The following is a 13,428-nucleotide window of genomic DNA, read 5'->3' on the forward strand; positions in this document are numbered from 1 at the left end:
CCGCCCGCCCCCCCCCCCAATAGCTAGCAATCCAAAACAGTCCAGTGGCGCCTGAGCGGTGGGTGTTGCCTTCTGACACACTTCCGGTGATGTCAGGGGGGGGTGGCATATGCAAATGAGATATAATGAGCTCCTGCACCTCTTTTTCTACGAAATGACTCCTGCCCAAGAACGTCTCTCAAGCTCTTTGTGTACGCTGATATTCTTGTGATGGAGTTTTCACCAGCACCCTCGGGTGGACTTCCTGGTGGAGTCTGCCTGGAGCTGTAGCCCAGGGACCGGAGAGAGAGCGATGAGGAATCGAAAGGGAACTCACCCCACGCGGACGGACTGGGAGCGTTTGGGCCGGCGCGGCGGTCCTCTTGCGCAGCTGAATCCGGGCGCTGCGGCTTCTCTGCGGGGGGAGAAAGAAAGAGTGAACAGTTGGACCATGGGGCAGCTCTCACTCTCTGCTGCTCAGCCGCTGGCTCCAGACCACCACCACCACCCCCCGGCCCAAAAGCCCCACCGGAAAAATACTGGGGAGGTGGGCCCGCCTGGTACACGCACACACACACACACCCCACCCTGTGTTCCTGAATCAGTTAAAAGCGGCCCTAAAAATAGAGCGATTCAAAAGTGAGCGAGATTCTGTGGCAGCTCCGGAAGCTGGCTCCCCCAGCTGGGTGGGGCCCAGAGGGCTCAGCGTTCGCCAGCTTGCGACGCTCCCTCCAGGCCCCCGGCTGCTGCTGATTCATTCGTCACAAATTGTTCCACTCCCCGCCTTTAGCCCGGCTCCCCGGCACACCTGGGGTTGAACGCTGCTGTCTGGCTCCACCGGGGACGCCCTCGGCGGGACTCTGGGGCCAAGAGACACGTCAGTCAGTTGGAGAGGGGCTGTGGCTCAGCAGCAGAGCCTCTGCTTGGCAGGCAAGAGGCCCCAGGTTCAGTCCCCGGCATCTCCAGTTAAAAAGGACCAGGCAGGAGGTGATGGGAAAGACCTCAGCCTGAGACCCTGGCTCAGTGGCAGAGCCTCTGCTTGGCATGCAGAAGGTCCCAGGTTCAATCCCCAGCATCTCCAGTTAAAAGGACCAGGCAGGAGGTGATGGGAAAGACCTTGACCTGAGACTCCGGCTCAGTGGTAGAGCATCTGCTTGGCATGCAGAAGGTCCCAGGTTCAATCCCCAGCATCTCCAGTTAAAAGGACCAGGCAGGAGGTGATGGGAAAGACCTTGACCTGAGACCCTGGCTCAGGGGTAGAGCCTCTGCTTGGCATGCAGAAGGTCCCAGGTTCAATCCCCGGCATCTCCAGTTGAAAGGACCAGGCAGGAGGTGATGGGAAAGACCTTGACCTGAGACCCTGGCTCAGTGGTAGAGCCTCTGCTTGGCATGCAGAAGGTCCCAGGTTCAATCCCCGGCATCACCAGTGAAAAAGGACCAGGAAGGAGGTGATGGGAAAGACCTCAGCCTGAGACCCTGGAGAGCAGCTGCCAGTCTGAGTAGACAATACTGAGTAGACAATATTGACCTTCATGGGCCAAGGGTCTGATTCAGCAAAAGGCAGATCCATGCGAGTTCATGACCTGGAACGGCAAAGGCCATTTTCAGAGGGATGGGAAACCACAGGTAAGGCTCTGGAGGGGGTGGGGGTGGCATGCACTGATGGATGCTGCTTGCTTGGCGCCAACATGAAATGCCCCTGGGTGAAGGAGAAACCTGGTGGGATGAGCATTGAAGCAAGGGGGCCAGGGCACGCATGAATGCATGAATGAATGATCAAAGGGTTGGAACACTTCCCCTACGATTAGAGGTGAAAGCTCTTGGGGCTCTTTAGCTTGGAGAACGGCGGCTGAGGGGTGACATGGGATGAGGTTTACAAGATGATGCATGGGATACAGCAGGTCGAGAAAGCAGTCCTTTTCTCCCTATCTCAGAAGACAAGAACTCCTGGGCATTCCATGAAATGGCTGAGCGGTCGGGTTAGAACGGATAAAAGGAAGTCCTTCTTCACCCAAAGAGGGATTCACACATGGAATCCACTGCCACAGGAGGTGGCAGCGGCTACAAGCACAGACAGCTTCAAGAAGGAATTGGATAAATGTATGGAGCAGGAGTCCATCAGTGACTATTAGCCACAAGGTATAGATAGGGACTCTGGGGCAACTGATGCTCTGTCATCTTGGTGCTTGGGGGAGTCAACAGTGGGAGGGCTTCTAGTGTCCCAGCCCCACTGCTGGACCTCCTGAGGGCACCTGGTGTTTTTGGCCACTGTGTGACACAGAGTGTTGGACTGGATGGGCCATTCGCCTGATCCAACCCTGGCTTCTCTTGTGTTCTTAATTAATGGGAGATAGGAATACCAAACCCTGCCTTTGGCTTGCCTTTACAACCTGTGGCATTCAATCCTCGGGTACGAGGGCCACGCAGCTTGCTACTCCCCATGGGAAACCATCCAGCATACCCGGCTGCTTCTTGCTCTGACTGAGGGCTGCTGGGAGCCGGGGCTGGGGCTTATTGCATGTGCCCGCCCCCTGGGCTCTTTACTGCCGGAGCTCTGCTCCTGTGCACTCCTGCAAGAAATGACCCCTTACAATTATAAACAAGACACATAACAGATGATTCTGCCACCAGTCGTAAATGACATCTCCACCAGTTGACTAGTGACCTGATAGCCCTTGAAAGTACAAGTCTCTCTTTACTTTCAAGGACTATCGGGTCACTGTTCATCTGGTGCAGATGTCATTTATGCCTGGTGGCAAAATCATCTGTTATGTGTCTTGTTTATAATTGTAAGTAGAACTGTATAAGAAGACAGAAGTCTCGAGCGTGAATTGTACAGCGTGACAGATTATTCTGGTTATTTGCAGAACTGGATTCCTTGGATTTCCATTTTTGTGTGGTAGTTGGCCACGTGGAGGTCGGCAGCCCAGCCAACCAGATTGAAGAAGAAGAGGAGGAGGAGGAGGAGGAGGAGGAGGAGATTGGATTTTTACCCCGCCTTCACTCTGAGTCTCAGAGCGGCTTACAAACTCTTTTCCCTTCCCCTCCCCACAACAGACACTTTGTGAGGTAGGCAGGACTGAGAGAGCTCATTCCAGAACTGCCCTTGGAAGAACAGCTCTGACAGAACTGTGGCTTGCCCAAGGTCATCCAGCCAGGTGCAAGTGGAGGAGTGGGGAATCAAACCCGGTTCTCCCAGATTAGAGTCTGCGCCCTTAACCACTACACCAAACTGGCTCTCACTACGCCAAACTGGCTCTTGAGTTAGTTTCAAGAGCGCTGCATTTCTGGACCACAAGAAAGCTACAGATCCTTGCTGACGAAACAGAGGGCCTTTTTAACTTGTGCTAATGCTGCCGGGCTTATCTCAGTTTTATTTATAGCCTGCCTTTCTCTCCCCGCTGGGGAGCCAAAGCGGCGTTCGTTGTCCCCCCTCTCCTCCATATGAAATATAAAAGGTGACCGCGGGTGGCCCACTCCCACCCGAGAGCCTAGTATGAGTTGGGTTGTCAACCTCCAGGCGGCGGCTGGAGATCGAACCACTATTCCAACTGACCTCCAGGCGACAGATCAGTCCCCTGGAAAAAACAGCCGCTTTGGAAGGTGGACTCTGTGGCATTGTGCCTCGCTGAAGTCCCTCCCCTCATAGAATAATAGAATCATAGAATGTTAGAGTTGGAAGGGACCTTGCAGGTCATCTAGTCCAACCCCCAGAACTCTGCAGGAGCACAGCCGAAAGAGAGCCCTACAACATACCCTAACCCTAACCCTAACCGGAAGATGGTCGTCCAACCTCCGCTTGAAAACGTCCACTGAAGGAGCCTCCACCACCTCCCAAGGCAGACTGTTCCACTGCTCAACCACTCTTACAGTCAGGAAGTTTCTCCTAATATTTAGCCGGTATCAACTCCCTTGTAATTCCCACCCATTAGATCTAGTCTAGAGAATAGATCTGCTCCATCTTCTACAAGGCAAAGGTAAAGGTTCCCTTGCTCGAAAGCCATTTGAATCCGACTCTAGGGTTGCGGTGCTCATCTCCGTTTCCAAGCCGAAGAGCCAGCGCTGTCCGAAGATGTTTCCGTGGTCATGTGGTCGGCGTGACTAAACACCAAGGCGCATGGAACGCTGTTCCCTTCCCACTGAAGTGGTACCTATTTATCTCCTTGCAATTTCTTGCTTTCGAACTGCTAGGTTGGCAGGAGCTGGAACTAGAGACGGGAGCTCACTCCGTCATGTGGCAACCCGGGTCTCGAACTGCTGAACTACCGACCTTCCACAGCCTGCAGTTCAGCATCTTAACCACTTGAGCTCCTCTTCTACATGACAGCCCTTCAAATACTTGAAGACTGCAATTGTGTCCCCTCTAAGCCTTCTCTTTCCCAGGCTAAACAGACCCAGCTCTTTCAGCCTTTCCTCGTAAGACTTGGAACCCAACCCTTTCACTATCCTGGTTGCCCTCTTCTGGACACGCTTGAGCTTGTCAACATCCTTCCTCAAATGTGGTGCCCAAAACTGGACACAGGACTCCAGGTGAGGTCTGACCATAGCAGAATACAGCAGAACTACCACCTCCCGTGATCTGGATGCGAGGCTTCTGTGAATGCAGCCTAAGATTGCATTACCCTCCCCAAACCCCGCCCTCCTCAGCCTCCACCCCTCAAATCTCCCTCTTCCTTCCCAACCCGGAGCTGGCCACCCTAGTTGGTAGGATGGAATTCTTGCACCGCAGAAGGGAACAGAGGGAAATTCCTAAAGATCTGGCGACAGAGCCTGGAGAGGGCAGAGTCCGGGAGGAAGGGATGTTTGTGGGGCAGAAATCGGGCCACTGAGTCCCCCCTCCAGGAATGGAGCTCTGGAGCCCGGAGACCAGATCTAATTCGGGGAGATCTCCAGGTCCCACCTGGAGGTTGGCAACTCTACATGCATCCCACCCGGGTATTCTGGACCCTCAGAAGCCTCACACAAGGTGGCCAGCTCCAGGTTGGGAAATGCCTGGAGATTTGGGGGGTGGAGACAGAGGAGGGCGGGGTCTTGGGGAGGGGAGGGGCTTCCACGGGATATAGTGCCACAGAGTCCCCCTTCCAAAGCGGCCATTTCCCCCAGGCGAAAATCCCAGGAGACCTCCAGCCGCCAACTGGAGGTTGAACTCTGCAAGAAAAAACAACCGTGATACGACAACGAAACCTTGCTGGAGAAAAATATATATATATCTTCTTTCATTATCCAGTGAATAACAAATCATTAGAGGCAGGGCTATTTTTGGGCAGGAACGCACAGGAATGGAGTTCCGGCTGGCTCCCAAGTTGGCCACGCCCAGCAGGAACTCATTAGCATAACAGGCCACACCCAACAGCAGAAACTCATTAGGATTGGCTACATTAGGGGTGTGTGGCCTAACATGCAAAGGAGTTCCTGCTACAAAAAAAGCCCTGGGTTTGGACAACAAACAAGGTAAACAGAATAACAAGCAAAAGGTGGGTGTGGCTGGATAAGCACACTTCTGGTAACATGGGGGTGTGGCCTAATATGCCAATGAGTTGTGCTGTCAGGGGTGTGGCCTAATATGCCAATGAGTTTCTGCTCTTGGGTGTGGCCTATTATGCTAATAAGTTCCTGCTGGGCTTTTTCTACAAAAAAAGCCCTGATTAGAGGTGTTTCCTTTGAAGTCAATGGGTCTCCAGTTTGTCTTTCTGACAGTGTGGCGCTCCGTGGACCGTTTCACTCACGGTTTCACCAGGTGAGACCTGACACCTTTTGTATTTTTTTCGACTCCCTCTTCCTTTCTAGCTTACAGTATTTGGTTATGCGAAAAGCAGCTGTGTGCTGCCCTCTAAAATTATCACTGGATAATTAAATAAGATCAGGGGTCATTTCCTGCGGGAGCGCACAGGAGCGGAGCTCCGGCAGTAAGGAGCCCAGGGGGCGGGTATATGCAACAAGCCCCGCCCCCTGCTCCCAGCTGCCCTCAGTCAGGCCAAGAGGAGCAAGAAGCAGCCAGGTAAGTTGCAGAGCCCCTCCCCCCGGCCCGCCTTCAGGTACAAGCTCTCCCTCCTCTGTGAGGGGAGATCTGCATGTCCCCCCCCCCAATAGCTAGCAAACCAAAACAGTCCAGTGGAGTCTGAGCGGTGGGTGTTGCCTTCTGACACACTTCCGGTGATGTCAGGGGGTGTGGCGTATGCTAATGAGGTATGCTAATGAGCTCCCGCATCTCTTTTTCTACGAAATGACCCCGGAATAAGATATATTTTTTCTCTAACAAGGTTTCATTATCCTATCACGGTTCTTTTTCCTTACAAAGTTCGGCCTGTCCCTTGACTTTTCCAACTGGAGGTTGACATCCCTATGCAAGAGACTCAAATCCAGCTTCCTTGCACGACAGGGACGTTGGGTAAAGCAAAAAAGAAAAGAAAAGACGATTCTCGTTTGACACAGAGTGGCCTTTTCCTGGGCCTCCGAGTGGGGATTTGGAGGAAGGAAGCCCTGCCTAAAAATAATTCGATGACTTTACAAAAGATGTCTCCCCCCCACCCCGGCCTTCCCTTCTTCTCTGGTTTCTGGAAGCTTTCCCGGGGCAGGGAACGTCTTCCAGCAGAGCGGCCTGGGATTATTTATGTCTGGAAACCCAGGCAAAGTGAGAGGCGGGCCGGATGGGTCGCGCGAGGGGTGACTCTAGACCGAACGGGTGACTGTCTCGGCTGTGTTTTCAAGCAGAACGGTTGAATCCCAGAAAAGAAAAACCGCAGATCCAAGCCAGGCCCCCGAAGACATGTGACTGCCGTCTTCTGCGGAGAGCTCCAGGCAGGTTTGCCGACATTTCACAAATGGAAACAGGCATTTTCGCTGTCCTCGTGACACTAAGGTTCTTCGAGGCCACTGCCTGGACGAGCACCCCACCCTGTCCCGTGTGGCTGAAGGCGCCCTGCTGTATAGGGTTACCAACATCCAGGTGGGGCCTGGAGATCTGGGATTACAACTGATCTCCGGGTGACACACAGGCCCATCACACACGCGTGTCTTACTGCAGATTTTCTTTTCTTTCTTTTTTTAAGTTGTAAGCCTTTAAACTTGACTTTGGATTCTGTGCCCACCTCGCGCACCATTTTTTTCTTCTTCTGGTGTATTTATTCTGCAGCTACAGTTTTTTTAAAATGCACTTTTCTAGAGCGGGGCGGAACGTCACTTGTGACGTATGGGGGGCAGAGTTCCCTCTAAGCTGAGTCAGTGTGAGCTAGCTCACAGTTTTTTAGCCTCTGGCCCTCACATTTTTGTCTTCGCTCAGGGAGGACGGCTCCAGAGCAAAGTAACTTATGCAGTAGCCCAATCACTTGCTCACAACTTTAAGGCCAGTAGCTCACAAAGTAGAATGTTTTGCTCACGAGACTCCACAGCTTAGAGGGAACATTGGTGGAGGGGGGTGTGTGTCCAAAGCAACGCTCCCTCTAAGCTGTGGCGTCTGGTGAGCAAAAATTCTACTTGGTGAGCTCCTGGCATTCAAGTCGTGAGCGAGCGATTGGGCTCCTGCATAAATTAAGTTTGCTCTGGAGCCCTCCTTCCTGTGCTAAGAGAAAAATGTGTGAGCCGGAGGCTAAAAACCTGTGAGCTAGCTCACACTAACTCAACTTAGAGGGAACACTGCTCCAATTAAAATAATAATAATAATGCAATTGCCCTATTACAGCTGTACAGCTGCGCAGTAGCGTCCAGCAAGCGCCTTCCATTTAACTCCTTGTGGTTCAGGTTTTGTGCATGCATTTTAGGGTTAGTTCCTTGAATGAAAGGGAACAGAAAGGAAGGCAGGCAAAGGGAGGGGGGGAGAACCGATGTTGAAATTGACCAGACATTTTCTGAAACTGACAAGCAGCTGCAAAGCCCGTTTGCCATATTGCCCAGTGCTAGGGGATTCTCTGCTGTGTTATCGGCCACTGCGAAAAATGGGAAAGGGTCACATGAATGCATAATATGGGGGAACATGTTGAGTGTACAGAATGCATGGCAGAACCAGTATTTCCCTCTAAGCTGAGTGAGTGTGAGCTAGCTCCCTTTTTTTTAGCCTCCAACTCACACGTTTTTGTCTCCGCTCAGGACGGATGGCTCCAGAGCAAACTGATCTATGCAGCAGCCAAATCGCTCGCTCACAACTTGAATGCCAGTAGCTCACCAAGTAGAATTTTTGCTCACCAGACGCCACAGCTTAGACGGAGCATTGCGTAGACCCTACCTGCTCTATCCCATGCATAATCTTATAAACCTCAATCATGTCACCCCTCAGTCGTCGTTTCTCCAAGCTAAAGAGCCCCAAGTGCTTTAACCTTTCCTCACAGGGAAAGTGTTCCAACCCTTTTATCATTCGAGTTGCCCTTTTCTGCACTTTTTCCAAAGCTATAATATCCTTTTTAAGGTGTGGTGCACTTTAAACTGCACACAGTATTCCAAATGAGGTCGCACCATTGATTTATATAGGGGCATTATGATATTGGCTGATCTGTTTTCAATACCCTTCCTAATAATCCCCAGCATAGCATTGGCCTTTTTTTATTGCAGTCGCATACTGTCTCGACATTTTCAGGGAGTTATTTACTACGACTCCAAGATCTCTCTTTTGATCAGTCTCTGCCAGTTCAGACCCCATCAATGTGTTCTGGAGGCTGCCAAAGTGCTCCCCCCAAAAAACTTCATTCACTAAAGCATTAAAAGGGAAAGTATTTTCATAGCTTTAGGGTTCCCATCCCAGCGTTTCTCTCTTTCTCTCTCTTTACATCTCATGTCAATTTCATTCCCTGCTGACGATCCCCCCCCCTTTATTTTGTTTGCATGCAGCACTGAAATCCTTCCCCCTCCCTGGGGACACTGCTGTTTGCCTCCCCCTCTGATCCCCCTTCCAAGTCAATACCATCAGGGAACTAAAACACATGCAGCTCCTTTTAAACTCCCCCCCATCCTTTACATTTTTTAAAAAATTCAGCGATCCGAGACTAGCGATAGCCTCCTATCGCTAGACTCATGCCATTTATTTTTTAAAAAAGGAAAGAGGGGGAAATGGACCTTGCACACCGATGAAAGGGGGAGGGTGGCGGAAGGCGCAGAGGGGGCTGAACGACCTCGACGTGGGGGGGGGAGAGCGACCTTTGAGAGGCAGCAAAAGAGTGGTGGGGAGAGAATCCAAGGGTATCTGTACGCTTTCGAATGACCTTTGGCTTGGAAGTGAAACAAGGGGGGAAATCGGCACAAAAGCACTCTAAGAAAATCCGGGGAAACAGTGCTCAGAAAGCGAACGGAGCACTGAAGGGGAAGGGGAATCAGTGCAGAACAAGAAAGGAAGCCTGATGAGCGTGCAAGGTGAAAGCGAGGGGAAACACCCAGGCATGATAGGCCACAGACCAATCACCCTGGAGGAAACGGCTGCTTTGGAGGGTGTTCTATGGCATTACATCCTGCCGAGGTCCCTCCCTCCCCAAAATGCACTCTCCCCAGGCGCCACCCTAAAATGTAAAATCTCCCCTCCTGCCTGGCCCTTTCAACTAACCCTAACCCTAACCCATCACCTCCTGCCTGGTCCTTTCAACTGGAGATGCTGGGGACTGAACCTCAGACCTTCTGCATGCCAAGCAGAGGCTCTGCCACTGAGCCAGGGTCTTGGGTCAAGGTCTCCCCCATCACCTCCTGCCTGGTCCTTTCAACTGGAGATGCTGGGGACTGAACCTCAGACCTTCTGCATGCCAAGCAGAGGCTCTGCCACTGAGCCAGGGTCTTGGGTCAAGGTCTTCCCCATCACCTCCTGCCTGGTCCTTTCAACTGGAGATGCCGGGGACTGAACCTGGGACCTTCTGCGTGCCAAGAAGATGCCCTGCCACTGAGCCATGGCCCTTCCCCCCACACAACCGAAATTGTGCAGTCATTCGTATTTACTATGCTTGATTCTAATGATTTCTTAAAATATTCAGGTAGACCATGTGTGTCTAAATAAAGCTTTTAAAAAATAACAATCTACCAAAGCCTAAAAATTAACTTTTGCAGCTGCGATATTCGTAATGGCTGTAATGCGCCAAGGGGTGGTTTACTATTCATGTGCTTGTGCCCCGAGAGCGGAGACATCTGCCGCACCCTTACTGAGAGATTTAACTTGTAGGCACTTTAGGGAGTAAGCAGGAACCAGAGGAATGACTAATAACCCTAATGAAATATTAAGCACACCATGTCATCAAATCGTAACCGTGGTTTGTTCTGCAGCGGTCAGTTTGCACTCCATAAAACCGCGATCGAGACTGTCGTCAAGGAACTCTGTATCCCAACCCAGGGGTCATTTCCTGCGGGAGTGCGCCGCACTGCTCCGGCAGTAAGGAGCCCAGGGGCGGCCCTCTGTCACCCGGGGGGATTTAAATGCCTTTCTTTCCCTCCCACAGATGGGGAAGGGAAAGAAAGGCATTTTAAACACGCCTGGGTTCCCTGCCCGATCTTGAGAAGATCACGCAGGGAACCCAGGCATGCATGCATGCGCAAATGAGCCGTGCAAATGAGCTCCTGCACCTCTTTTTCTACAAAATGACCCCTGCCCACAATCAGAAGTCAGGGACAATAGTATTAATTAGAAAGTCCTGTGTCTACAAAATTTACCAAAAAAGGAAAAACAGGAAACAAAACAGGGATAGATACTTGGAATAGATACCGGAAGACCATAGCTATTTCCACATGTTAACAGTTCCACACATTAACAATGGCCCATCCAATCCAGCACTTAGTGGCCAAGACCCAGGGGCCATCAGGAGGTCCACCAGCGTGGCCAGAACTCCAGAAGCCCTCCCACTGTGCCCCCCAAGCACCAAGCAGACAGAGCATCACTGCCCCAGACATAACAACATAAGAGAAGCCATGTTGGATCAGGCCAATGGCCCATCCAGTCCAGCACTTAGTGGTCAAAACCCAGGGGCCACCAGGAGGTCCATCAGCGTGGCCAGAACTCCAGAAGCCCTCCCACTGTGCCCCCCAAGCACCAAGCAGACAGAGCATCACTGCCCCAGACATAACAACATAAGAGAAGCCATGTTGGATCAGGCCAGTGGCCCATCCAGTCCAGCACTTAGTGGTCAAAACCCAGGGGCCACCAGGAGGTCCATCAGCGTGGCCAGAACTCCAGAAGCCCCTCCCACTGTGGCCCCCCAAGCACCAAGCAGACAGAGCATCACTGCCCCAGAAATAACAACATAAGAGAAGCCATGTTGGATCAGGCTAGGGGCACATCCAGTCCAACACTCTGTGTCACACAGTGCAGTGGCCAAAACCCAGGGGCCGTCAGGAGGTCCAGCAGCGGGGCCAGAACTCCAGAAGCCCTCCCACTCTTGCCCCCCACAAGCACCAAGCAGACAGAGCATCACTGCCCCAGACAGAACGTTACATCTCTGCCTTGTGGCGCATACCTCTGCTCCTTATGTTTATCCAAGCCCCTCTTGAAGCTGCCTGTACTTGTAGCCAGCACCACCACTTCCTGTGGCAGTGAATTCCACATGTTCATGACTCTTTAGGCGAAAAAGCACTCCCTTTGATCTGTCCTGAGCCTCCTGCTCGTTAATCTCACTGAGTGCCCACGAGTTCTCCTATTGTGAGAAAAGACTTCTTTCTCTGGCTTCTCTACCCCGTGCATAATTTTGCAAACCTCTGTAATGTCCAGTGTTCCCTCTAAGCTGAGCTAGTGTGTGGTAGCTCACAGTATTTTAGCCTCCAGCTCACACGTTTTTGTCTTACCTCCGGAAGGAGGGCTCCAGAGCAAACTAGTTTTATGCAGGAGCCAAAGCGCTGGCTCACAACTTTAATGCCGGCAGCTCACAAAGTAGAATTCTTGCTCACAAGACTCCACGGCTTAGAGGGAACATTGGTTATATCACCCCTAAACCACCGTTTCTCCAAGCTAGTAAAGATAAAGGTTCCCCTTGCTCAAAAGCCAGTCGAATCCGACTCTAGGGTTGCGGTGCTCATCTCCGTTTCAAAGCCGAAGAGCCCGCGCTGTCCGAAGACGTTTCCGTGGTCATGTGGCCGGCATGACTAAACACCGAGGCGCACGGAACGCTGTTCCCTTCCCACGGAAGCTAAAGAGCCCTAATTTCTTCAAACTTTCTTCATCGGGAAGGCGTTCCATCCCCTTAATCATTTTATTTTCCAGCTCCGGGCTGGGAGATTCTTAAAGATTTGGGGCCGGGCCTGTGGAGGGGGGATTCTGGGATAGGATTTCCCCTGGAATCTATGGTCTACCATAGAGTTTTCCCATTTTCTCCAGGGGGGAACTGACCTTTGCCGTCCGGAGATCAGCTGTGACTCTACAATTCCAGGCTCCACATGGAGGCCGGCATTCCCGCCACGGGGAGAGGGAAAAGACGGGGGGTGGGGGGGTGGCGCGGCAGCCAGAAACACAGCAGCTGGTGCAGAAGAACGCGGATTAGGCCAGGAGTTTGAGCCACTCCAAATGGTGCCGCACGGTAGCAAGCGATGCGTTCAGGGGCCGCCGCGGAGCAGCGTTCCGTCCCAAAAAGATTTCCTTATAAAGGAATACTGCAAGCAAATGCGGTCACACTGTTTGCTTTCTCCCCACCACCCACCCCCAAATAAACACTATTGCTACGTCCTCCCGGACAGGCCCTGTTGCTAAGTCGCCGGCACAGCTGTAAAGCGCTTAGCGAATGAAAAACGCTGGCAGCTGCCCTCAAACAAAAGTCCAGGATCCCGGTCACCCGCTTGCCAGCTGTGTGGCTGAACCAAACAGGGGACGTGGGAGGGGTATGCGCTACCCAAGGGCGTGTGGCGCACCGGGAGGGGGACGTCCAGTGGGGAAGACGGGCTGAGCCACCCTGCACAACCTCTGACTGGCACACGGCAGTCGAAAGGCACAGAGCCCCTGCTGTGGGAGGAAGAGCCGTGTTGCTTTATGCCTTAACTAGAAATAAGGCCCGTTGTGGAAATAAATACAACGGGATCTAGAAAGAGGCTCTGGGAGAGTGCTCTGGCTTTGGGCAAACAGTGTCAGTTTCCTGTGGCGACCTCAGCAGGGTGTAATGACAGAGTCCACTGTTTTCTCCAGAGGGACTGATCTGTGCTACCTGAAGAGCATTTGTATTTTTGAGTTATCTGTAGCCCTCACCTGGAGAGTGGTAACCATTGTTACCCAGGCTCCACCCCTCAAATCTCCAGGAATTTCCATAGGTAAAGATGGCAATGCACCAAACAGAGGGGGACAGAGAGGGGGGAAGAAGGTAAGAAGGGGGTTGGAGGGAGGGCTGCAGAAGCATATGCCAGCTTGTCTTGCTGTGCAGGCTGGAGAAGGGGAGCGGATTTGAGAGGTTCTGCCAGCCATCTCTCTTTGCTGCCGAGAAATGTGGAGTAGGGTCTTGGACAGGTTCTCCGTGGCGTTGGGCTTGCCCCGCGGCAGGAGAAGTGGCGAATGGATAGGGGAGCTTGGGGGGCGCT

At 52.3% G+C, this 13,428-nt stretch overlaps 1 protein-coding gene across 1 annotated transcript in view; it reads right to left on the bottom strand.

The window, feature by feature from the left end:
* The window catches only part of LOC107122758, an 87,490-nt gene that overhangs the window by 28,400 nt on the left and 45,662 nt on the right, over positions 1 to 13,428 (bottom strand). Inside the window, exon 3 of the mRNA XM_015425892.1 lies at positions 317 to 394. Within this exon, the coding sequence (XP_015281378.1) occupies positions 317 to 394 (78 nt within the window). The remainder of the gene's footprint in view (positions 1 to 316; positions 395 to 13,428) is intronic.

This window comes from Gekko japonicus, unplaced genomic scaffold, assembly GCF_001447785.1.
Source record: "Gekko japonicus isolate JY-2015 unplaced genomic scaffold, Gekko_japonicus_V1.1 scaffold2862, whole genome shotgun sequence".
In the NCBI taxonomy this organism is placed as follows: domain Eukaryota; kingdom Metazoa; phylum Chordata; class Lepidosauria; order Squamata; family Gekkonidae; genus Gekko; species Gekko japonicus.